The 26894-nt window shown below is 47.6% G+C and overlaps 1 protein-coding gene across 4 annotated transcripts in view; it reads left to right on the plus strand.

Annotated features, from left to right (window-relative positions):
• The window catches only part of GRIA1 (glutamate ionotropic receptor AMPA type subunit 1), a 559324-nt gene that overhangs the window by 33894 nt on the left and 498536 nt on the right, over positions 1 to 26894 (plus strand). For all 4 annotated transcript variants that reach the window (XM_078653641.1, XM_078653640.1, XM_078653642.1 and 1 more), the window contains exon 2: positions 25508 to 25645. In XM_078653641.1, the coding sequence (XP_078509767.1) occupies positions 25508 to 25645 (138 nt within the window). The remainder of the gene's footprint in view (positions 1 to 25507; positions 25646 to 26894) is intronic.

Here is a 26894-nt window from a genome sequence, read left to right on the forward strand (position 1 = left end):
TCCAAGGGCTTGGTGTAGAGTTTGCCTCCTGTTCTGAGGTATCAGAGACACAAAGACTTAATTTCATCTGTCCTCCGGCACCTGGGACTGCTGTTTCAGTTGCCACAGAGAGAAATAGCTGCACTGATGCCTGCAACAAAGTCATGGGCACCTCTCATGAAGTGCACGATGCACCGCTCTCACTTGCATCGCAGCCCTGGTGCTTGTGTTTGCAGCACCATGCTGACTCTGACACTGTCACCAAGGCCGCTGTCTGCACCAGAGCTGAAGGCCACCGCTCGTGACACTCACGATGCACTGCCCGACTTGCACTGAAGCCCCGACCTCACTGACGCCGATGTTTCAACATCACAGAGCCGACACCTTACATGGGTGACCTTCTGAATCCATCGACCCTGCAATGTCGAAGGAGCTGATGCTCAATGCCACCGCGACATCACCTCGGCAACAGTAAGAAACCAACGCCTCACCTCCCCTGCATCGCAGTAAGGAACTGACACCTCACCTCCCCTGTGGTCATAAGGAACCAAAGCCGGCCGGCACCAACAAAGCACCACCTCCCCAACGCCGTGCACTTCTTTCTTTTCATTGTTTGCCAAGGTACTGTTCTTTAGGGGTCTGTGTGACTCCAGGCCCGATGCTGCACACCTTGCGGTCGGCACTGTACTTTGGTATTTTCACGCATCATAATAGCTCCAGGTGGAGCTATTTGTTGCTACAAGCTTTATTTTTGTGAGTAACCTCCTTTAGTGATATCATGAGATATGTATTGTGGATTTCTGTTGCTTTGGTATTGTTTGGTTTAGATAAAGATTTCCTATTTTTCTAAATTGGTGTTGTGTCCATTTGTAGTGTTTTCACTGCATTACTGTATGTGTGCACCAATGCTTTGCACACTGCCTCTGGGGTAAGCCTGTCTGCTCATGCCATGCTACCAAGGGGGTGACCAGGGGTTGTCTATGGGCATAACTCCCTTACCCTGACTAGAAGCAAGGGTCCATACTTGGACAAAGGTGCAAACCTTTGCCAACTAAAGACCCCTATTTCTAACATTCACCATCCAGATCCACAATCTTGCAAATGGTGTAAAAGTTGAAAATCCGTGGGTTCATGAGTTTGCCCCACTCGTAGCTAAATTCTGTATTGAATACACAGAGTCAGTTAAGCTGTGCACAATCCATCTTTATTACACAACCTCATACAGCTTGGTGAACAGGTAGAATTACAAGCACAGCACCACAACATCTGCTGTCAACATTCTATACCCTAACATAAATATCTAGAACATCATAGCAATTAAAATTCTACATTCTATATGACTACCACATTTCTACCTGCCTAACTATACCCATTACTACACATATCAATGAGACTGGGGAGGCCGGGCCCCGTCTTGAAAAGGGTAGCGGAGTCACAATGCACCATTCCGTCAACCAATGTATTGTGTGCAGAGAAAGCATGTCAGGCTCTTCCTGAATGAGTGATGTCTTCCCAAGGTGTTCCTCAGTAAAGGCGCAAGCGAACCTACATTGCTTTTTCATTTTGTACATCTTGGGCAGGTAAAGTAGACTTAGCAGCCTGCAGGTTCCGAGTGGGTGTACAGTCAGATGTCAGTCTTTCAAGGTACTTTAGACCCCTGCTTGGCTAGATCATAGATCATGACAACTGCTTGTAATATGTGACCAACCAGCAGCAGTTTGGGCACCAAGGGTCATCTTGCCATCTGCATTTGCATTTTAATCTGTTGCATGTTCTTTGAACACAGGCAGAGAAAATAAACCCTCACATATTAACCTAGTTAGTGGCATGCTTCATCATGAGATTCCCACCCAAGACTCCTAGTGCTCCTCGGGTGTCCTGCGATGCCTGAATTACAACTGGTGTTTTTTTTGTTTTGAATTTGTAAGTGTGCTAAAACTGCCTCATGGTTATCCATCCTGTAAGGATGTCTTGATCATGGATACATTGGGTAGGGTTAAAATTGGTGATAGTGGATGTAATGTGAGATCAGACTGACCTCTCACATCCGGCACTCCATGGCTCAAGGATTGACAGTTGTGTCAGAAATTCTGACGCATATCTTGGTGCAAAAGTCAAGCATTGCTAGAGTTGTGTCGCAAGCACGACACAACTCCAGCAATGCATGGTGAGGGCTATACTTACTGTGCGGCATCACTTCTTACACCTGTCTAAACAGGCGTAAGGTTTTGACGCATTGTGGTCCTAGAAGTGGTGCAGTGAAATCTAGTTGATTTCACTGCGTCCCTTCTGCAAGGCTTTCCTGCATGGGCATGCCCACCGTACATACATATTACCTGACGCAGGTATAATGTGGTGCAGGGCTGTACTAATGAGGTAATGCTTCTGTATAGAATGTTAACCTAGCAGGTTGTAGTCTATGTTATGTTGTGTATTCCTTTATGTATTCCTTTGAATTGGTTAGAGTGTTATGCGCCTGAGGTTCGTTCAGGGACTACAGTTACTGAAGGATCTCTAGGCTGATAGGGCGCTGCGCTCCTGACTGTGGGTGAATGCCAATTTGAAATGAACTTCAAAATACTCTACATGTAATGACTCTGTAATCATTACATATTGGTGACGATTCTGGATAATTTTCATTCACCCATCGACCTACGCAAGGATTTATTTTTATTTTTGTTATTCTATGAGTCTTGCAAGGATTGTCAAGGAAGTCAGCTCAAGGACATAACAGTTTTCCTACGCCAGTATCGACTATATTTATAAAGGTTTGAAGAAGATTTGTTGAGTTACGGTAGGATCAGATGTTGTTGTGATGGATGTTGTCTTTGTATTTTAATACGGACTTGGAATAACTGTGCGTTGCCTCAAGAAATAATTTATTTCTTTGATTTCACGTTATGATGAATGAATTTCTATGACTGGATGTGCTGTTGAACACGTCAAACAATTTTGGAGGAAGTAAGGAGTTGGCTGTAACGAGGATTGTTTTGAGCACATCATTGGTCTAGGTCAACAGTTGGTTTTTGGAGTGCATTTTTTAAGCGTATACAAAACCAGCCACACTAGAGTTCGTGCGCTCCTCTATCGTCACTTGGGCCTTCCGGAACCTGTCTTTGTCCATGGCATTCTGGGATTGTCATCAACGTACTACAGTGTCAATGACGTATGGCGTATAATCAGCGTTTGTCTTCATTCAAACGTGTCGTGAGCCACCCGGCAGTGCGTGAATTACGTGCCGCCATTTTGTTTTTGGTTCGAATAGGACAAGTTCAATTTCGAGTCAACTTTATTTTGCAGCCATCGAAAAGGATTTAATCGTCATTTTCTTTCATCAACGGAAGATTGGAATAACTTTCACAGTAAGACGTATTCTAATTACAGGATTTTAAACACAGAAGGTGTATTTTCGGAAGTTCACCTAACAGTAAAACATTAAGTCCTGGAACTTCTTCTGAATCACCGGCTCCGGAAAAAAAAATTTTTCACTCAGACTTTCCTGTTGAGACTTCTGTGGTTCAGAGTTGTTTTTCACTTTTAAGAGGTCGATATTCTGTACCCGTATTCTTTTTAGGTTTCCTCTCCCTTTAGAACATGTCTTCAGCAAAAGACATCACTCAACCTCCTCCATTTCTTGATAAACCGGGTAAATCTGCTTTATTATGGTCAAAGTGGTTAGGTTTATTTCAAAACCATCTTGTAGCTATTGATGCCACTGAATACTTCCCTCCTCGTCAGTTTGCTTTATTATTTGGCAGTTTAGGGTTAGCAGCACAACGTATCTTTAATAGTTTAACACCTATTCCTCCTCCTGCTGGCCAGTCAGGTGATAGACAATGGAATGTTTACATTGAGGCCATAGCTAGATTAAAAAAACAGTTTGATGAATCACCTAATATTATGCTAGAAAGACATAGGGTCTCATTTATGAAAAGTGACGCATCGCTGCGTGAAAACAGTGATGCGTCACTTTTCACTGCGTCCTCCTTGCGACACCAATGATGCATCATATTTACAATAGGACAAATCATGGCGCAAGGAGTTACAGATATGTCAGTATTTCTGACGTATCTGTATGGCGCAAAAGTGACGCATTGCTGGAGTGTGTCACAAAAATGACACAACTCCAGCAATGTGTCCTTTCACATTGGGCAAGCCCCATGTGAAAGGGCCTGCGTCAGTCTTATGCCTGCTGTGAGGCAGGTGTAAGAAATTGACGCATTTGTGTACTAGAAGTGGCGCAGTGAAATCCTATGACCCTTTCTTGCGTCAGAACGCCGCCCCCTGCATACATTATACCTGGCGTAGGTATAATGTAGCACAGGGGTTTACAAAGTGACGCAGCTACCTAGATGCGTCACTTTGTAAATATGATGCAACAAGGCACATATTGTACGCTGCTGGTACGTCACAAAAAGTGACACACCGGCGGCGTAAAAGTGACGCACGGCCTCATAAATGAGGCCCATAATTTCTATAAGCGTAAACAAAAAGAGGATGAGAAGGTGAAGGAATATGTTGCAGCTTTAAGGGTGTTGGCAATTTCATGCGATTTCGGTCCTCTATTGGATAATTATATTAGAGACCAACTCGTATTCAAATGTGCTTATTCAAAAAGTTAAAGAAAAAATACTCAGTTGTAGGAACCCGACTCTGTCAGAGGTTATTGACCTAGCCTTAAGTATTGAAAGGTCCGTCATTTCAACCAAAGCAATGATGTCAGAAGTGACCTCAAAAGTAAATTTAATCACTGAAGAGAGTGAGGATGAGGGTTTGTATGCTGTAGGATCCAAAGACAAAGTGATGAAGACTACTCAGCAAAAAGGTCAAAACTTTTGTTATAGATATGGTTCGAAATTTCATATTGGTAATTTTAAAGGATGTCCGGCTTTGAGTAAGGGTTGTTCTGTGTGTAAAGAAATTGGTCCGACATCCTCACCAGTTGTCTCACATTCCACCAACCCTTCTCTCCTAAGAAAGCAGCCCCATTACTTACCCTGACCACTTGAACTGGATTAGAAAAAAACGAATTCCTTTTGGAAACCTTAAAAGGTTTTTTAATCATCACCCAATCTCCCACTGAAATCACCACATTATTCGTGCTCTTTTTTCCATCAAAATTTTTCTTCATTATTTCTTGTTTCTCTTTAACCACCTCTGCCAAATTTTTACTCATGCATTTTTACCAGCTTCTGAACATGTCTTATCCAACCAAGCTGGAAACAACGCAGAATGAACCTTCCTTCCTCTCAAAAGTTCAAAAGGTGTAACCCCTGTTGTACAATGCGAAGATGTATTATAGTTCCACAACTTTTTTCAATAAATTTCCCCACATCTAAACCAGATGCAATAGCCGTTTTTATACCTTCCTTCATGACTTTATTACCGCATTCAACTAAACCTTTCGAGGAGGGAGAGTAAAGAGCTACTTCAAGTTGCTTAACATCTTGAGAAGTCAAAAATTTACACATTTTCTCAGATACAAAGTGAGTTCTGTTATTCGTCCACAAAAACCGAGGAGCACCTTCCAGCAAAAATAACCTCTTCAAAAATATAATGGTATTCTCTGAACTAGGAGAATCCACACACTTGTAATACAACCATTTTGAAAAGTAATCCACCGCTAGAATCAGATATATCATTTCCTCAGGTAACACATTATAGGGACCAGAAAAATCCAAACCAACTTTTTCCCAGGCTGAATTCGGAAAAGATGTAGGAAGTAAAGGAACACTAGACGTTTTCCAATGCTTGTCTGAAAGCAAACATTCCTCACAATTATCCACCACAGACTTAACTTGTGCGTCCAGACCAGGCCACCAATAATGCAATTTGATTCTCATACTTGTTTTAGTCACACCTAGGTGACCATTATGAGCCATTTTTATAATATCATTCCTAAGCTTGGTAGGAGGAACAAATTTATCCCCACCATGGAGTAAGGATTCACAGATGTGTCAGACATTCTGACGCATATGTTGGTGCATAAGTCAAGCATTGCTGGAGTTGTGTCACAAGCATGACGCAACTCCAGCAATGCTTGGTGAGGGCTATACTTACTGTGCTGCAATACTCCTTACACCTGTTTAAACAGGCGTAAGGTTTTGACGCAGTGTGGTCCTAGAAGTGGTGCAGTGAAATCTAGTTCATTTCACTGCGTCCCTTCTGCGAGGCTTTCCTGCATGGGAATGCCCACCCTACAGACATATTACCTGACGCAGGTCTAATGTGACGCAGGGCTTTACAAAGTGACTCATCTCCCTAGATGTGTCATATTGTAAATCGCTGCAAAATGTATGCCTCTGCTGCGTCACAATAGTGACGCAACGGCGGTGTAAAGGTCAAGCAAGGGGCTTGTAAATCTGCCCGGGGGGTTTTAACACGTTTATATATGCGTGATCTTGGTCAGTATAATAATATTTCTGCGAGGGGTGTTTTATTCTTCGTGCCTCTCATAGACTTCCCATTTCCATTTGGGTCACTAACGACGTCAGCGATCTGTTTCTCAGCAGGACGCAGCCGCTGTATTGTGTGGCGCTAAAGAACGCCTTCCTGTCCACGCTGCCTACGTGGTTACCATAGAAATGGCACTCGCGCTGACAGGCACAGCTGCTTACATCTTAGAAAGGGTTCAGTCATATAAGCGATTCATTAGAGGGGCTGAAGAAGCTGGGGCCCCCTTCTGATGCTGCACAGAACCCGGTGGGTTCCCTTCAGCACCTGTGGGTTCCCTTCAGCACCAGAGCAGGGTCCCTCCCTCAATCAATCAATCAGGTCATTTATAGAGCGCACTACTCACCCGTAGGGTCTCAAGGCGCTGGGTGGGGGGGGGGGGTGCCGTTACTGCTCGAACAGCCAGGTCTTGAGCTTCTTCCTGAAGGAGAGGTGGTCTTGGGTCAGGCGCAGGTCGGTCGGGAGTGAGTTCCAGGTCTTGGCGGCCAGGTAGGAGAAGGACCTTCCTCCTGTTGTCGCTCTTCGGATGCGGGGGACGGCGGCGAGGGCGTGGCTGGTTGATCTGAGGAGGCGCTTGGGAGTGTAGAAGTTGATCCGGTTGTTGAGGTAGCTCGGGCCTTGGTCGTGTAGGGCTTTGTGCGCGTGGGTGAGGAGACGGAAGGTGATTCTCTTGTTGACCGGGAGCCAATGCAGATCTCTCAGGTGTCCGGAGATGTGGCTGCGTCGGGGGATGTCGAGGATGAGTCTGGCCGAGGCGTTCTGGATCCGCTGGAGTCTCTTCTGGAGCTTGGCGGTGGTTCCGGCGTAGAGGGCGTTGCCGTAGTCCAGTCGGCTGGTGACGAGGGCCTGGGTGACCGTCTTCCTCGTCTCGGTGGGGATCCACCGGAAGATCTTACGTAGCATGCGCAGGATGTTGAAGCAAGACGAGGAGACGGCGTTTACTTGTCTGGTCATGGAGAGGGAGGAATCCAGGATGAAGCCCAGGTTGCGTGCGTGGTCCGTCGGTTTCGGTGCGGTGCCCAGGGCGGGGGGCCACCAGGAGTCGTCCCAGGCGGAGGGCGAGGAGCCCAGGATGAGGACCTCCGTCTTGTCCGAGTTCAGTTTCAGGCGGCTGGTCGTCATCCATTTGGCTACATCTCTCATCCCTTCGTGCAGGTTGGCTCTGGCGGTGGCGGGGTCGTTGGTCAGGGAGAGGATCAGCTGGGTGTCGTCGGCGTAGGAGATTATGTTGAGGTTGTGTTGGCGTGCGATGGCCGCGAGGGGGCTCATGTAGACGTTGAAGAGGGTGGGGCTCAGTGAGGATCCTTGAGGGACGCCGCAGATGACTTTGGTGGCCTCTGACTTGTACGGTGGTAGGCGGACTCTCTGTGTTCTTCCGTCGAGGAAGGAGGTGATCCATTCCAGTGCCTTGTCCTGGATTCCGATGTTGCCGAGGCGCTGTACTAGGGTGCGGTGGCAGACAGTGTCGAAAGCCGCGGAGAGGTCCAGGAGGATGAGGGCCGCTGTTTCTCCGTTGTCCATCAGGGTTCGAATGTCATCGGTGGCAGCGATGAGGGCGGTCTCGGTGCTGTGGTTCGCTCGGAAGCCAGACTGTGAGGGGTCGAGGGATCCATTCGTCTCGAGGAAGGCGGCCAGCTGATTGTTGACGGTCTTCTCGATGACTTTGGCCGGGAACGGGAGGAGCGAGATGGGACGGTAGTTCTTGAGGTCGGTGGGGTCTGCTGTGGGTTTCTTGAGAAGAGCGCTGAGTTCGGCGTGCTTCCAGCTCTCAGGGAAGGTGGCGGTGTCGAAGGAGGTGTTGATGATGTCCCGCAGGTGGGGTGCGATGACAGCGTCGGCCTTGTTGAACTGCACTGCTTTGACTGCGAGGCTTGCCTCCCGCTCTGTAGCATTCAGAGCCAGAACAGCTCCCTGCTGCGATGGAGGCACCCCAGACACAGAAGCAGAGATAGCCGCAGCTTCCTGCAAGCATCGGGTTCCCTGAAAGTACTGTCTGAGGCCTCTCTCTAAACTCGGATGCCTTCCTCAAGGGGTAGAACAGTCCTCGTTAGTAAAACCTATACCTTCTGCGTTCTTTCAGTTTTTAGCTCCAGCGGGCCCGTAGGCGGTGACTCACGTGCTCTGGAACCTTTCAGAGCTGGACAGCGCGCGACAGGGACCGAGGGGTCCTGAGGGTGTTTCAGCACCTCAGAGTCCCGCGCGGACAGACGGGCAGCTAGAAGCAGCAAGTCCCGGCAGAAACCCCCACCCCTCGCCCCCATATCTTTGGTGCCAGGGCAGACTCCTCGAAGACAGATAATCCAGTTGTATCTGCTAACATCGCTTGATGCTCTCTAAATGGATGGGGGCAAGGGCTTTCAGAAGAAATCTATCTGTACCAGAGCAGACTCTCCACAGGCAAACTGACCCTCAGTCCTGGACAGAAGGCACGACGCCTGTGGAGCTCCGGGCGGAGCCGGCACCGCTGGATCTGGCCTTCGCTGTGGAGTAGCTCTAGCATCCCCCACCTCCTACTCTCTCGGCAGATCACTGGGACAGGGACGAGACACCGCGCGGTCACCGGGATCCACTTCAGCACTGGACAGCGCCGAGTAAGGGCAGGGGCTGGAAACCCCGTTCAGCGCGAGGAAGTCTCATTGACGGGAAACGGCCACTACAACGAGGCCGTTTCAACGAAAACTTTAACCACGCATGCATTACAACGCATGCGTGGTTACAACGACAGCCTTTACCACGCATACTTTTACTACGAGGTACGTAGTAAAGGCATGTGTGGTAAAGGGTACATATAAAAAAGGGGGGTTGGGGGGGGGTTCCCGAGCACTCTCTCTTACATGTAGCTGGTGGAGGTTGCTTATCATTCCGACAGGCGCCTTCAAGAGCAGCGCGCACTCTGTAAAAAAATTAACACACCTTCGCATCCTCGGGGACTGAAGCTGTAAACAGTTTATGCAAAGGCAGGCTCATCGTCTGCACACACACACACAGGTTGCTTCTTCCAGCTGGGAAGATGTCTGCAGAGGTATTTAACTGTTACAGACATTGTAAAGATTTGCATACCACCTGGGATGCCTCTGAGAGAAGCAAAACGGATGGGGGCAGGTGATCTCCACCCGGTTGGGGCGGGAGGGGGCCACAATTCAGGGCAGGTCCCTGCAGCCCGTGTAATGCAAGAATCTTCTGATTTACGCTAGGGGTGTGGACTGGCGAGTGGCAGGCGGGCAGCCATGGCTAGGTACTATCAGTGCTTTAAATGGGCCGGTACTGTCCGGTGCTGAGTACCGGCACTTTTTTATTTTGAGAGGGAGAGTACTTCTCAAGAGAAATGCTATACTTTTAAGAGGGAGAGTACTTCTCAAGAGAAATGCTATACTTTTAATTGGAAAGTACTGGCACTTCTCAGAAACAAGCAGGTACTCTGCTACAGAGTACCTGCACTTCTATTTTTCCATTTCAAGCACTGGGTATTATTGAAGAGCAAGGTGCTGAGGAACTTCTTGAAAGTTGTGGAGTCGAGGGTGGATCTGAGATCTGATAATATGGTAGGGAGTTCCAAAGGAGGTCATCTTTCCAACTTAGATAGCGGCCTCCCAGTCATGTTTTAGTGTCCCAAAGATGTGCTTACTCTGAAAGTGTGACTCCATCAGAGTACACTTTCAGGTATCTCAAAGTTTGATTATTGGTTTAAGGATGAAAACCCAGGTTTAATTGTTGCAGCAGCCACAGCCTGCAATATTTTGTTGTTTATCACTAAACATCCCCTATTCATTTTCAACAGGCTTTCTCTGACCCCTGAGAGTTCCCAGGTGTTTTCTCCAGCCAAGAAGTACAAATTGTGCTAATTCTTTTGTTCACACAGAGTAATCCTCCTAGCCTGGTTCTTGCCTACTTGGGGCATTTATTTAGCAGGTTACCTGGAGTGGTACATCCATTCTACTGTACCCTGGTGTGAATTCTACGAGAGGTGCGGGGCACTAGGATATCTAATTTTCCATACTGTAAAGCAAAAATGTACTTGACCCATGGTAGGTTGCCCTGATCTGAATCCCACAGCTGGATGTCCAAATAAGGAATTGTTAACGAGACATCTGTCTAGAGATTTAGAATGCACATTTTCTTCCAATTCAAGCCATCTCTCCCACTTTTACGGAAGGAAATCCTGTGAATCATCTTTTTCTTCTCACTGCCTATCCTCTAACATTTTGCATCATTATCGGTAATGTTTAGATCTTTCACACAGAGCAAAACAAATTCTAGAAACCCTAGGACATGCAGTTGAAAAGCTGCAACCTAAAGATCTGTGCAGACCCAAAGGGTGTTACCAGGATATTGAACCTGTGTTCTGACTGTTGTCAGCAGGTGGCATTAAGCTGGACGTTTTGTCTATGTCCTGAACTGACCATCTTGAGACTAGTTGATGTGTGGGCCATCATCATGCTAAGCACAAGGAATCTTGTCACCAACCACAGGGTTGCTTGTCTGAACTCCTGAGAGAGGATTAGTAGACGTATTGGTGAGCAGATCCAGGGCACTAGATTGCCAAAATGATGTGATAGGTGAGAAGACTGGAGCTGTGATACTATCTGTAGAGCTTATACCACTGCACCAAGAGGCTTTTTATCACTGCACCCTGGACCGTGTACTACAGCACATACCATCTGCTGTGGGTGTTGATTTTGGAAGAAAACAAAACAATAGAGTGAGAATTTGAGATAAACTTGTTTCTCTTTCCTTTGTAGCATCAATAATGCCTTTCACTTAATGCCTTTCACTCCTGTAATCAAGAGAAAAAAAACAATATTTTTTTTTTAAAAAAGAGCCCTCATCTGCTAACCTAGTTAGTGGCATGCTTCATCATTGGATTCCCACCCAAGACTCCTAGTACACCTCAGGTGTGCTGCAGCGCCTGAATTACAACTGGATTTTTTTAAATGAATTTGTGAGTGAGGATCATGGATACGTTGGGTAGTATTAAAATTGGTGAGAGTGGATGTGATGTGAGATCATGAAGGTCTCCCTCATCCTAGGTCGACATGTTTTAGCCAAATATACATACTTGGTGGGCTGGACTGGGAACCACAACCGGCCCTGGCAAAGTGCTCGGCCGCCCCTCTTCCCCACTCTGGGGGTGCCGCCGAGCTCTTTGCCGGGGCCGGTTTTCGACTGATTTTGTTACATAGTCGATTTTGCAGCTATGCTCAAAAACGGCCCCAGGGGCCCAAAACCGGCCCCCACCCATGCGGCGCATTGGGGGATTGCCCGGTGCCCGCTATGCCCAGTCCAGGCCTGTTGGTGGGTCACAATGGCTTTCTTCAGGACCAGGTTGCTAAGAAAAAAACTAGTCAGTGGTTGCAGACGCCCTAAGGCTTGCAATATTGGTGCAAATAGTTTGTAAATGTTGTGGCCTCCTGCTATCTTATGCATTCTCCCGCTGTCCTTCATCCTGCTGAATTTTCTATTGTTTTTATAAAGGGGAGATGTGTTGTGGCCTTTTGCTATCTTATGCATTCTCCCCACAGTCTTGGTGTTCCCTGCTGCTCAGCCAGTGAGTGAGGTAATTGAATGGTTGGAATTTTGAGGTGGTTGTGCATGCATTATTGGCCAGTGTGAGAGAGAAGGGCTGAGCAGCAGGATGCTGGTCATGGTGGGGCTCTACCTGTTACCTGTATCCAAGTTAAATGAACCTATATCCATAACCTACAAGGATACCTCTTTATTGTAATCCATCCTCGTCGCCAGTGTTACATTGAAAATGTCTGCAATCTAGCACATACTATAAACTTGAATACTCAAACATGCCCCAACCCTTACCTTAAGCCTAATTATAAACCTGGCCATCAGCCTCAATCTACCTGTAACCCAAGACCCAACCCCATATCTATTCAGACTCTAAATATTGACCTCGCTCTAAATTGAAACCCTAAATCTAACCTAAAGACTATCTCTAACAACAAACTTTATCCTAAGCTTAACCCTAATGCTAACCTTAAGTTATAGATTGTATGTAGGAGCGAATTAGATTGTTAAGTCTTGAAAGGACAGTTTCTATAATGCCGACACATACAACCTCTGTGAGTTTTATAAAGCTATAGACAGAACTCCTTAACCTCGACCAGAAATGAGATTGTGAAAACTGACATCCAACTGAGCAAATTTCTCACATTTCACGTAGCAACAATAATGAACGAAGAGAATTTTCAGAACCAAGACATTTTCTCTGCGAACTTGGAGAGCATGTTTTTTCAGCATCAATAAAGCATGCTGCAGAGAAAGGGTTGTTCTGAGCTGAAAGGATGAAAGACAGACATGTCTGTCACAGCTGTGTAAGCCTCAGCTACTCTTTGCCAGATTGGGAAGAAATCCTAATGCTTTTTATGTTATCCCGAGAGTCTAACATGCCTGGAGGACTGTGAACAACTGATTGATTGTCAAAACTATATGTGTAGTGGTGGGGAATATTCTTTTTCTGCACTCCTGGTGAAAGGTTCATATTAAATCGAGTGCTGTCACCACTAGCTTAACCTTCCTCTGTACACAGTGCACAAGTTAGTCTGTGTGTGATGCATGCAGACTCTTGCATGGCTACAATTCTTTTTTTAAGGGATGCATGCACTATATATGGCCCCCCCATTAGCAGTTGCTCTCTGTTTTATGTCAAACTACCTGTGACCTTCAACACTGTCTCCTACCACACACTCATCAATAGACTATACCAGATTGGAATCACAGATGATGAGCTCAGATAGATGGCATCCTTTCTTACGGAACACATCCAGAGTCTGCCTCCCTCCCTTTTCCTCTCAACCCAAGCACACCATATGCGCCATACCCCAAGGCTCATCCCTCAGCTCTAACCTCTTCAACATCTACATGACACCACTCACAGACATCATCTGACCGCACAACATCAATATCATCTCCTATGCTGACTATACTCATTGTATCCTCTCACTTTCAGTGGGCCCCCATCTTGACAAAGACCAGCTTCCACAACTGTATGAAGAATGTCTCTGCCTGGATGAAGGGCAACTGCCTGAAGCTCCAAATGGGCAAAACTAAAGCTCTTATCTTCAGCAGACACACTGCCCTCTGGATTGTCTTCTGGTGGCCGGCAGAGCTCATACCCACCCAGACACTGAAAGACCATGCCCACATCCTTGGCATTATCCTGGAAAGGGAACTCTCCATGAAACATCAGGTCAATGCTGTCTCCTCAGCCAGCAGCCACACACTTCTCATGCTCTGCAAAGTTTTCAAGTGGCTCCCCGTCAGCACCAGTAAAATCATGACGCAGGCCCTCATCACCACCTGACTGGATTACGGCAACACACTCTGTGCAGACACCACCACTGAACTCATGCAGAGACATCAGATGATCCAATACGCCCATGCTCAACCTGCCCAAGAGGACCCACATCATCCAGCACCTGAAGGACCATCACTGGCTTCCTGTCCAGAAGAGATGCCGATTCAAGCTTCTGACCCACACCCACAAAGCCCTGTATGACCATGGAACCGTCTATATGAACCACCGCCTGCATTTCCACCAACCTCCTAGGAATCTCTGCTCCACACATCTCAGCCGTGCACAGATACCACACATCTGCTGCTGTCACTCCAGAGGACGCTCCTTTCCCCACATCTCTGCCAAAGTCTGGAACGCCCTCCCTCTCCTCCCCGGCACCACACCCTCTTCGACCCACTTCAGGAAGAGACTCAGGACCTGGATCTTTGACTAATAACTGCAGCACACTGACTGGATACCTTCTCCGGTGATAAACCTCAACTATACAAGCACAGCCTGATTGATTGCCTGGACTTAAGCATTCCAGCAATAACATAAGAATCTGGTTTTCCAGTGCCAAGACACACGTGATCTGCCAGTCTGTCACTACCCTGACCAGCTGCACCATTTTACAGCAGTGCACCTTGTAAACAGGCAATTTGGCAGCTCAAAGTGTCAGCAGAACTAGTTTTCAAGCTGCCTGGTCTTGACCTCGCCATGATGTGTTTACTTGTGTGTTTGTTGGCCACTGAGGGCGAGGTGGGGGTCTGACCTGAGTGCTGCAGCAGAACCGTCCACCTCATTCTACTCACATTGCTGTACAGCATGAACGCAAGAGACGCGGGTGTGAATGGGGCATTAGAAAAGTGACATCACAACAAATATGACAGGAAGCGAGTCGAATGCATGCAAGAAGGGCACCACTGTGCAGCAGTACAGGTTTCTCCCTTGTCCGTGAGACCCCCCAGAACCTTTCATTGTTCCAGAAGCCACAAAGGTATTGATTCTCACATCGACTGAGGAAAACGTCAATTAATGCTCAAAAGAAGTCACAGTAGAGGGTCGGCTGGGGGCACAGCCCCTTGTAGAAGAGGGCCAGGAGGGAGGGCAGCTCTTTGCTTGGGGGGTTTGCTCATGCGATTGTTGAGGAAATGAGCCCATCTCTTTGTTTCAATTCATTCAATAGTAACCCTGCTGGCACCCGGCCCCCTTCCTCTTATATCGGGGTATGGCGCCACTAAATAAAATTCCCTCAGAACATTAGAGTTTAATCTCATATGTATTTTAAAAAATAAAGTGAGCGAGAACAATTTGCACTAAGCTCATTCATGGGTGCTAATGTCCAAAAGGGAAAAATACTGTCCACTAACACGTGGATTTAAGTTATCTCATTACAGATAATAAAAATGCACAGAATGTATTAAAGTAACGGTGAGGTTTTGCAGACAAACGATCATTCAGAACTCTCAACATTAACAGTGGATAAGCAGCTCTTTCCTCATTCTTGACGGTTACCCACTGCATGGAGCAAGGAAGAACTTGCCTTCATTATATTAGCTCCACGTCTGCCTAGTATGTGTCTAAAGGATGTCAAGTCCTCATAATTAGGCCTCTGTTGGCTTCTAGTCAAATGGATTGAAATCTGCAGGCATAAGATACATTGGTAACAGGGCATGAAGTACAATGTCTTCAGCTATTACAATCAATCATTCAATCAAGAGGAATTTGTATAGTGCTGCTTGTCACCCGTGAAGGTATCCAGGTGCTTACATACTATTGCCTTTTATTACACACCAGTGCCTCCCCAGTCCCAGAGTCCTACAACAATAGATGCAGAATTAAGAAAAATAAGAATGGACACCAAAGACACTTTGTATGGTAGGCGTGATACCATGGCATGGCTGGATCCAATCCGTCCAAGTTCAGGACACAATCTCCTCAGTCCAGGCCCACCCACCACAGTGCCGCTACCCCCAAAGAAGTCGCATGTCTTTGGACCATCTTCAAGATGCTTGGTCAAGTGCCCATTGGTCCTACCTTCGTACTTTCCACCCAGAAGTTCTCTGAAGCAGCATTTCTTTTTTTTATAAGGTTTGATAGAGAAAATAATGGAAAAGTGCCCTTAAGTGTGGTTATGTCCAAGGAAAATATGAAGTCATGTTAACATTATACGTCGAAAGCCATGAGTTTGCGTCAGTGGTCTCTCAGCACTTTACATGGTAGTAGGATCGGCAGAGTCCACAACTACCAGGTCACACCATCAACTGATAAACCGAACCACGTCAGACCCATTCATTAACAGCCTGATTCATCAAGCCGAAATCGGCTCGCAAAGGGCCAGATTCTGAGAATGTGGCCCTTTTCGAGCGCTATTTTTGCATTTGGGATTCATCATCCCAAATGCAAAAATCGGTAATAGCGATTTTGCTATTTTGCGAGGAATTACATTTAAGGAATCTCTATTTGAGATTCCTTAAATGCAATTCATCATCCATTTAAAAATTGCGAATTCGCAATTTCGGCCCGCTATTTACGGCGAGGTCAAACCTCGTGGTAAATAGCGAAAACTTAGAAAAATGCTTTTAAAAGCATTTTTCTAAGTTGCATGTTGCACACACACATGTCCTTTGGACATGTGTGTGCGCAACACCTGTTTCAATTTGCATTTAAGGGGTGCTACAGGGTGTCCTTTGGACACCCCTGGCACCCTTCAAATCGCTATCTTATTTGCGATTAGCTAATTGCTCATCGCAAATAAGGAATACTCCCCATTCACTCCTATGGGCCTTTTGGCCCATAGGAATGAATGGGGAGTTATTCCTTATTTGCGATGAGCAATTTGCTAATCGCATATGAGGAATGTGTAGGAATCGCAATTCTTTTTGCCATTCCTACATGAATCCCGTTTTGCGAGTCTGTAATAGCGATTCCTTATGAATCGCTATTATAGACTGGCAAAACGGGTCTTTGATGAATCAGGCTGTATGTCCTTAAGGCTTTTCCACTGTTCCCGAAAGGTTTAATCCTTCTTTGTCCTTCCTCAGCCGCACACCATGACCACACCCACCAACCTTTCTATTACTTATATAGGGTGATTGGTCGCATTCTACTCAATAATGCAGCTTTTCCGGCCTCTAAAGCACTAGAAAAACGATTTAATGCAAATAAAAAATCAAATGCTAAAGCTAGGAGGAGAAGGAAAGAGTCAGTAGGTAGGACACAGGCTCAGAGATTAGGGCACCTGGCATGCAGGATGCTCCCTGTTGAATCATCACTCTTACAGATGCCCACCCCCTGCCCCCCACTTCTCCCACTGTCTTAGCACCTCACCAGCCACCCACCCTTAGACAGGGAAACCCAGGGCTTCCAAATAGGCAGCTGTTTATGTGATAACCACAAAAAACTCTCAGTGACGGATGGAAACTCTATTTTTGATCAATATGAAAAAGCACAACGCCACCACAAGTGCCGAGTAACATTACTGAACCACGCTGTGGGGACATTAATAATAAAATCTACACTTGTGTGCTCGTCAATATTTACACAGCTGGACTGATGCATCTGCCTGTTTTGCGGTTTCATTTTCGTTTCTGAAGTGGTTATGACTTCCTGCAGTATGCACACCCCATCTTCACTTACCTGACGCATGAGGGAGAAAGGTTAGTTGGTCATGGCGGCTACCGAAAGATGGAGGCAGATAGCGCAATTAAGGAAGGTGGTAGGACCCTGCCAGCAGGCTGTGCATGTGTGCATGGACATCCAACTCTTTGCCTGTACCTGTGTGTGGGCCTCTGAGAAAAGAAAGGTGTACTGAAAGTCATTTTGATTAATGCAGCCCATGACCATACAAGAATCTCCTGGATCCATTTCCGGGTTACCACCAAGCATAGTACCCAGGGGTAGAAACATGCAGTGACCTCTGACCCTGCTCACAGGCATGTCGCTCCCCATGCTGCTGCATGACTCTGCCTGCATTGTTTTTGTCTAATCTTGTATTTTTCCCCTGTGCCTAACTTGTTTTCTTGCCCAGACTTGTTTTTATTCCCCTGTGCCTGTACTTGCTTTCTTGCCCAGACTTGTTTTTATTCCTCTGTGCCTGTACTTGATTTCTTGCCTACACCTATTTTTCCTTCCTGTGCCCAGTTCTCCTGTGGCCCCTGCCCATTATTCCCACTGCTGCGTCCCTGTGGCCCCGCCCCCCTGCAATCCCTTTCGCCACCTGCTCCCGCCTCCTAGCTGCTCCTCCCTCCCACATCCCCTCATATGGAGTCTGCGCAGCCGAAGGCGCGCCTTAGGCTAGCCCGTCTGCGCCCATCCACGCCTGGACCGCGCCCAGCACCAGGGCCCCTGGACCTCGCAAATGCCAAAATGCCCGACACAGCTACGATGCCATGACCCTCCACGCACTCAACACCAGACGATCACACACCTGCTTCCTGGCCGCCCTGAAGCGCACCCACGGAGCTTTCACCTGCCGGAACTGCAGCTTCACAAGCATCCGCCCAACCATGCTGCCGACCAGGAAAGAACCCAACCACATCAGATGCATCCTTCTCAACACCCGCTCTGCCCGCAAACACCCCGTTGAACTCTGGGACCTACTCAACTCAACCTCTCCAGACGTCGCCTTTCTGTCGGAGACCTGGCTGAACCCCACCTTGGCACCCGACATAGCCATAGCCGTCCCGGAAGGCTACAAGATCACCCGCAGGGACCGCACCAACGAAGCAGGAGGAGGAATTGCCATCGTCAACAGGAACACTCTCAGAGTCTCGACTAACACCGACCACACCCTCAGCACTGCCGAACACCTGCACTTCCAGATTCACACCGACCCCAACACCACCCTGAGAGGAACCCTCATCTACAGACCCCAGGACCCCGACCACAGTCCAGCAACTCCATCGCCGACTTCGTCAGCACACACGCCCTTACCTCCATGGACTACATCCTCCTCGGGGACCTGAAATTCCACCTCGAGAACAACAGCACCAACTCCACCACCCTGATCGACAATCTAGCCAACCTCGGACTCACACAACTTGTCACAACACCCACCCACTCCGCCGGTCACAAGCTCGACCCCATCTTCTCCTCAAGCCACCACGTCTCCTCAACCACACCACCTAACTCCACTGGACCGACCATCGCTCCAACCACTTCACCTTCAAGAAACCCACCACCACCACCACACCCAACAGATGCCTCGCCGCTGCTGGAGCAAAGTCACCGAAGACCAGCTAACCTCACCAAGAGCGCACCCGCCGACACCATCGACCCTGACACCACCGCCCACAACCTCAGAGAGTGGAAACAACTGCGCCAACACCCTCACCCTCATCAAGAAACCCTCCAACAGTCACACTAACAAGAAAGCCAGCTGGTTCACAGAAGACCTCCGGGCCTCCAAGCAAACTTGCCGAAATCTGGAGAAGATCCGGCTCCGTGAACGAACACCAGACAGCCATGCAGCCCACAAGAACGCCACCCACAGACACCATCACCTCATCAGATCCGCCAAAAGGGCCTCCTTCAAAAACCGCCTAGACAACAACGCGCACAACAGCAAAGAGCGTTTCAACATCGTGAAGGAACTCTCCAACACCAGCTCCAACACCAATGACATCCCACCCTCGCAAGTCCTGTGCAACTCGCTGGCCACCTTCTTCCACCGCAAGATCGCAGACATCCACAACAGCTTCCACGCTACGACCACCCTGACAACCACTGAGACCTCCGCCCCCACGACCACCATTCGCACCAACCACCTGCTCTCCTGGACTAACACCAACAACGACGACACCATCAAGATCATGAACACCATCCTCTCCGGATCTCCGTCAGACCCATGCCCACACCACATCTTCAACAAAGCCAGCACATCCATCGCATCCCATCTCCGGAAAGTCATCTACACCTCCTTCAAGACAGCAACCTTCCCGGAGTGCTGGAAGCATGCCGAGATCAACCCCTTACTCAAGAAACCCAAGGTGGACCCCAAGGACCTCAAGAACTTCCGGCCCATCTCCCTGCTCCCGTTCCCGGCAAAGGTCCTCGGGAAGACCGGCAATGAACAATGGACCTCGAGGAGAACAACATCCTGGAACCTTCCCAGTCCGAGTTCCCCAGCAACTACAACACCAAGACTGCCCTCATCGCCGCCACCGATGACATCAAGTCCCTGCTGGGCAATGGAGATACGGCAGCCTTCATCCTCCTGGACCTGTCAGCCGCCTTCAACACGGTCTGCCACCACACACCACGAACACGCCTCCATAACATCGGGATCCTAGAGAAGGCCCTGGACTGGACCACCTTCTTCCTCTCCAGCAGAACACAGAGCGTCACCTTCCCCCCTTCCGCTCTGAAGCCACTAAAATCATCTGCAGCATACCCCAGGGCTCATCCCTCAGCCCAACTCTGTTTAACATCTACATGGCACCGCTCGTACACGTCGCCCTTCGGCACACCCTCAACATCATCTCCTACGCCAATGACACCCAGCTGATCCTCTCCCTCACCAAGGACCCCCACATTGCCAAAACCAACCTTCACGAAGGAATGAAGGCCATCGCTGAATGGATGAGGAACAGCCAACTGAAGCTGAACTCGGACAAGATGGAGGTTCTCATCCTCGGATCAACGCCTTTGGCATGGGACGACTCCTGGTGGCCGACCACACTGGGAACCGCTACAAAGCGCACCAACCACACACGCAACCTTGGGGTCATCCTCTACTCCACCCTCTCCATGACTAAACAGGGCAACGCCGTCTCCTCCTCCTGCTTCAACAACCTCTGCATGCTCCGCACGATCTACAAGTGGATCCCCACTGAAACGAGAAGAACGGTTACCCAGGCCCTCGTCAGCAGCAGGTTGGACTATGGAAACGCCCTCTACGCATGAGCCTCAGCCAACCTCCTGAGACGGCTCCAACGCATCCAGAACGCCTCTGCATGCCTGAGCCTCGACATCCCTCGCCACAGCCACATCACACCCCACTTGAGAGACCTGTACTGGCTACCGGTCAACAAGACAATAACCTTCAAGCTCCTCACCCACATTCACAAGGCACTCCACAACACTGGACCAATGTACCTCAACAGACGACTCAGCTTCTACACCCCCACCCGCCAGCTCTGCTCCGCCGACCTCACCTTCGCCACAGTCCCCCGCTTCCGAAGAGTGACCTCCGGCAGCAGATGGTTCTCCCACCTCGCCGCCAAGACCTGGACACTCTCTCCATCCACATATGGCATACCCAAGACCTGCTGACCTTCAGAAAACTCCTCAAGACCTGGGTTTTCAAGCAGTAGCAACATTCCCCACCCCAGCGCTGTGAGACCCTCACGGGTGAGTAGTGCGCTTTACAAACAATATGATTAATTGATTGAGTAAAACAAATGGCCACCTAAAAGTTTCTGTGGAGATGTCATGGTTTAGAGAGGGCGTCTCACATCTAGCAAAGGAGAATCTTGTAGATACAAGTGGTGATAAAAGCCACTGCACAGTATTTTGAGCCCTCAGTCATGCACACAAAGTAAAGTGATGGGAGGTAGGTTTGGGGAAAAAAGGACGATGATTGTTTCCCACGGTGGGAGATTATGTGCCCATCCTGAGATTGTTTGCTCATCCTGACGATTCCCACAACTTTGAGTCACGTGCATAGACAGCTCCTGGAGTGGTCAGTCTGTATATCATCTCACATTATGGTGCCCAGCATCACCTACTCATATACACTAATTAAGGTTAGACTGCAGGAGGAACTCAGGGATACCCATTCCGACACGTGACATGGGCCTTTGTTTAGACTACAATATGCTGAGGTGTGTTCTTTTTGAATGAGAGAAGTCCTAACAAGTTATCAAACCTTGAAAAGTAGTTGAAGGCATCTATTGGTCAATAGAATATTGCACTCAAGACTGCAGTCGCAGGGTCCTCTTAGTTCAAGAAGGAGTTTTGATTGTGGTCTGGACAATAGGCTACCAGAGACCGAAGAATCCTGGTGCGGTCGATTTGGGTGACCTGTGTATTATTCATCTAGGCTGGACCAAGAACTATGCTGCCCTTGACTTGTGCTAATCTCACACATGTTTCACATGGGGGCCTTATCTAGATTTCCTGGAGGGAGCGGCATAAGAGAAATCTTCATTTTACAGTTTCAAGACTCTTTGTAGAACTCCCTACCAGAAGGCTAAGGCCCACCTTCTGCTGGCCGAGCCATTTTGTCCCAGGTGAAACCTCCTTAAGATCATGAAAAAGAGTAACAATACTTTATTGACAGTGACTGATGTAAAACTTTTATGTCAGGCACAGTGGTCCCTACAAACCTCAAGCTATGAGGTTTCTATGGACCACAGCAAAAAGTGTACATCAAATTAAGTAAGATCTAATGTTCATGAGGAGCGTCCTCGATGTTCTAGCGATTAATAACTGGCAATGCGCAGCAGATCTCTTTTCAATTACAATTATCAAGTTTTTGTGCGGCGCATAGCTTGCCATATATTCTGAAACCAGTACCATACTATATGCTTACACAGAACCTACACCCCAGCCAAGCCTACCTCATCTTCTCAAAAAATTCTGTCATATGTTTTTTATCCAGATCTGGGGCTTGTGCTGAGTATTATGTAAGTTCAGAGACACCTGCTCTTCCCACCAGATACAAAACTTGATAATATTACTTGCAAAATCTAGCCAAGGCTCTGTTAGGTTTCTTGACTCTCCAGTGGTAGCAGCAGGCCCTGTGGTCAAGCTTGGGGCTGAATGTCTGAAAAGTTTCAGGCTCCGTCCATCATCTCCTTCTGTTGCTTTGTTTGCCCTAAGTTGGCAGGGTATGCCCGGACGTGGGTCCCTTGCTCACTTCGTCACTGGATTGAAGCTAGCCTGGCTGATGAGGGGTGAAACCCCAAAACTGGTCCTTGGTTGCTTGTTTCCAGTCCAAGGAACACCTGGTATGGCAGTTTGGGGCGAACTGTTCCCACGAGGAACAGGGTCAAGACTGATTTGTATATGGCTGGTTCTGAACTGGGGTGGCGAAGTGAGCTATAGAACGATGATGGATTAAATCCAGATCTGTGACTAGGGATGAGTGTTTGAAAAGTTTCAGTGCTCCGTCCATGATCTCCTTGTGTTTGCACTGTGGTCAAGCAGTCAAGGGTCACTCAGAAGAAGTGCCAAGCTTGGGTCAGATAAAATATATGACAACATTACACTCTGAAAAGGTTCATGTACAGTCATGTATATTTCTTTGAAAATGAACATGTCTTTAATATACACTACACTACTAAAGAGAGAACAGTTTAAGATGAAAGCACATGACTGAAAACAAACATGGCTATCGCTTTTCCGGTGATATGATTCTACAAAGGCCTACATGGTATATTGGAATGTAAAAAAATGATGACCACCATATGTTTTTTACATAGGCAAATGTGGCGTTTTAGGTCAGAAATCTGATTTGTTCTTCCACTGAAACACTTGGGGGTTCTTACAGAAACTGTTGCTGCGTCTCTTGATACGCAGGCAATTCTGATCAGGTCACTGAAATCATCCTCGTGCCGAGGGTGCTTCCACTGTGACGACAAACCTCTCAGCAGGCATAGAAAGCCAGGATCCAGGCAGAATGTGTCTGCCTTGGTCTCAGCTGGCAGAAAACAGACAGGACAGCCACAACCTCCAAAAGCACATGTCGTAGGTATGTTGAGGTGCAGTTCTTTGAGTACTCGTCCATGATTTGTCAAGTATCACCCATATGAGGGGACATGGTTAGTTCACCCAAATGAGGGGACATGGTTAGTTGTCCAGCAGCAATTAGTGCAGAGGCATAATTCAAAGTTTTAAGCTGGTAAACTAGTTTTATGCTGGCCCCCATCGTTGCCATGACTTTCCATTCTCCCAGGCAATGATGGGGAGCTGGCTCTGGCTGAAGGAGGACATGCATTTCAGTTACAAAGTCAAACATCCCTCAGTATTTGAAGATCTGGCTGGTGACAAAGCACAAAACAAATTTTCAGGGTCACAAACACAGTATGCGACTAGTGGGCTACACAGCAATCTGTGCATATCCTTAGGCTGCTAAATAGCTAACGCACCACCAACACGTAACCTTGGAGTGCTTTTAAGTATATCTGGAGCAGAAAGCGCAAACAAAAAAAATGCAAAAAAGTACCAAGTGTTGGGTGCCAAAGTACATTGAACCTACCCTGAATACAAACATTCTAAGACTTCAGCCCTTTGAATACAGGTTACAGCTAGCAAACTTTAACCAGGCTCATTCCACTCTAGCTAGAAGAAAGGGTTCTGCTCAGTGGCGGCTGGCATCTATCGGGGTGGGGGGCGGCACAACATTAATATTTAAAAAACCTTACCTGAAGTTGATAACAATGTCCTATGCACGGAACATCTTCTTCCTTCAACAGCAGCCTGGCAACCAGGAAACTCTGCTGACCAATCCTGGTGCTGCTGTCATGCAGCATGAGAACAGCACCCTGATTGGAGGGAGTGGTCTCACTCGGCACTCCACAACACTCTGGAGACACTTGCTGTAACCCAGCTTAAGACAGCTGGGTTACAGATGTTCAAAGTGTGCATGTGTGCATGTGTGGCTGGCCATCACAAGACGGCTGGCCAAAAAGACATGCACCCTTTAAACAGTCCATTGACCCTTCTCCCTGCTGATGTCACCCAGCCTACATCGCCCCATCCTGATACTCTGTTCGGGACGGGGGATGAAAAATAAAATGGCAGTGAATTATCATTTTATGTTTTATCTCTGGGGCTTTGGGGGTAATGTACGTGGGGTGGCACTCCTCTGCTCCACCAGAGGAGTCACTCCTGGTTCTGCTATGGAGGCTTTAGTCAGGGAGGTGGGTAAGCGTGTCCCTCAGGGTAAAGTAAAAAATCTGTATTTCTGCGACCTAAACTGTGACAAATCAGGCACACATCCCATAGCCAGGTGAGGTAGACTACATCCTAATGATGAACAACTAATGGGTGCCAGTGAAAAGGAGTACAGTATCACTTCCTCATAACTCAAGCTCGCTCACAAGGAGAGACTAAGAACTCTTTTGTAACTGCACCTTCCTTCGCTGTGCCAAATTATTTCAAACAAATATTGTTGAAGACCTAATTTATTCAGAGCTAATCCTGTGTAAAGGATTGAAACCAGAATATTGTGGACCAAATCTTGGCTGACAAAAATATTGTGTTCTAAATATCATTTAGAGAATGATCCTCTCATTGGCGTTAATAATAGAAAATCTGACCCAATAGGATAGTATTTTTGTAAATCATATTCAGACATATAACCTCAGGTCATCTCTCCCATTTACTGAAGGGACAGAAAATTCCTCATACCAGAGCATGGTACTTACACAATGCGTGGCACACATGTAGCACACACTACATAGTACAAAGTGCTTATCTAGCAACTAATACTTGAATTAGGAACGATCCACTGTCTGGAGCAGCAATGTAACTAACATAGTTTGTGACAGGATTACTACTACCTAGCTAATTTGTCACTCATATTTTACGACTCAGAATGATGACAGGCAGTTTACAAAAGTGTCACTGCAGCAGGCGCGTTAAACCACTGATCTATCTTACCAGCAACGACCAAATCAATGTGCTCTTAAAACCTATCTCAATTTGAATTGAAGAAGAGCGGAGTGTTGTGGAAGAACCGTGTGTTTACATTAAGGAATGTGGGGTTTGCATTGACATTTATGATGCAGAGTGGGCAACCTTCCTGGTTGTGTGACTCATGTCTTTTTGTTCTCCATACAGGGGGGCTATTTCCTAACCAACAGTCGCAGGAACATGCCGCTTTTCGCTTTGCGCTTTCTCAGCTCATGGAACCTCCGAAACTGCTACCACAAATTGATATTGTGAACATCAGCGACAGCTTTGAGATGACATACACCTGTGAGTACCTGCTCCCTACCTCTGTTCCCTGATGCATTTGTCGGCTTGTCCTAGATAGAAGGACTGAGATGTGTTGGGGTGTCAAGACATATGTGACACCAGGTGTCTCATTTGAACACTCTAGGTCGAGGTGATTGACCTGTGGAGAAGTGGGGAGATTGCAACTGGGGCTTTGCCAGGCACAGACTAGAGTCGGTCCTATCCATATGGACTTTCAATGGAACCAGCTTGTCTTGAAATCTCCTGGTTTCCATGTCAGCCAGGCTCCTCTGCGGGTGGGGGAGGAGTCGAAGTGCTAAGTGTGGACACTCTTGCCACTGCAGGACGATGATCCTAAGGAGGGCAAGCTGGTAGTGAGAGAGGCATTGTTCCGTCAAGTGCCCCACTGAACTTGGAGAATAGCAACAGAGTGAGATCAGATGCTGGTTGTGAGGTGGTTTTCCCAAGCAGTGTAGCCCATATGAACTGTGCTCTCCTCAGTCACGGCTGCCCTCAAGTTTAGGGAAAGATGTTTCATTCTTTTGCAGTTCAGCTGGCATTGAAGGTTGGTCTTTCTCACGAGAAGCCAATACATTGTTTCCACCGTTCCAATGGTCATCTACCTTAAGAGTGTTCTTACTTTTCCCTTTCTGTATTTTGATATTTATTTGGATCACTTTCCTCCACTGTGTTTCTTCTTTTTTTCCCTTCATTGTTCCTGTATTTCTTTTAAACTTTCCTTACTCTTTTGTTTCTCTATTGGTCCCTCACCTTAAGCTCACTCTTACCTACCAGCAGGCCCGGACTGGCCGTTGTGGGCACCGGGCAATCCCCCGGTCGGCTGCAAGGGTGGGGGCCGGTTTTGGGCCCTGGGGGGCGTTTTTGTTGCAGAGCCGTTTTTGCAGCATAGCTGGAAAATCGGCCCTGTAACAAAATCGGCTGAAAAGCGGCCCTGGCAATGCGCTCGCCCCCCTCCCGCCCAGGGTCGGGGGGTCGGCCGAGCACTTTGCCAGGGCCGGTTTTGGTTCCCAGTCCGGCCCTGCCTACCAGGGTTGTATTTCGAAATCTTGTGTTTTTTTTGTAGGGGCCTGTAATCGTATCATATCCTTGATCTAGACTACCAACATATAGTCACGGTTAGTATCTCTAGCATCTCTGGATGCAGTTCCTTCTACAATACATTCTTAGTGAATGCAATATTATTGCAGAGCAATTTAAAAAAAACGACACGGTGGTTAACACGACACCAGAAAGTGGACGAGGTCTCTGG

The sequence above is a fragment of the Lissotriton helveticus genome, chromosome 7 (assembly GCF_964261635.1).
Source record: "Lissotriton helveticus chromosome 7, aLisHel1.1, whole genome shotgun sequence".
Classification (NCBI taxonomy): domain Eukaryota; kingdom Metazoa; phylum Chordata; class Amphibia; order Caudata; family Salamandridae; genus Lissotriton; species Lissotriton helveticus.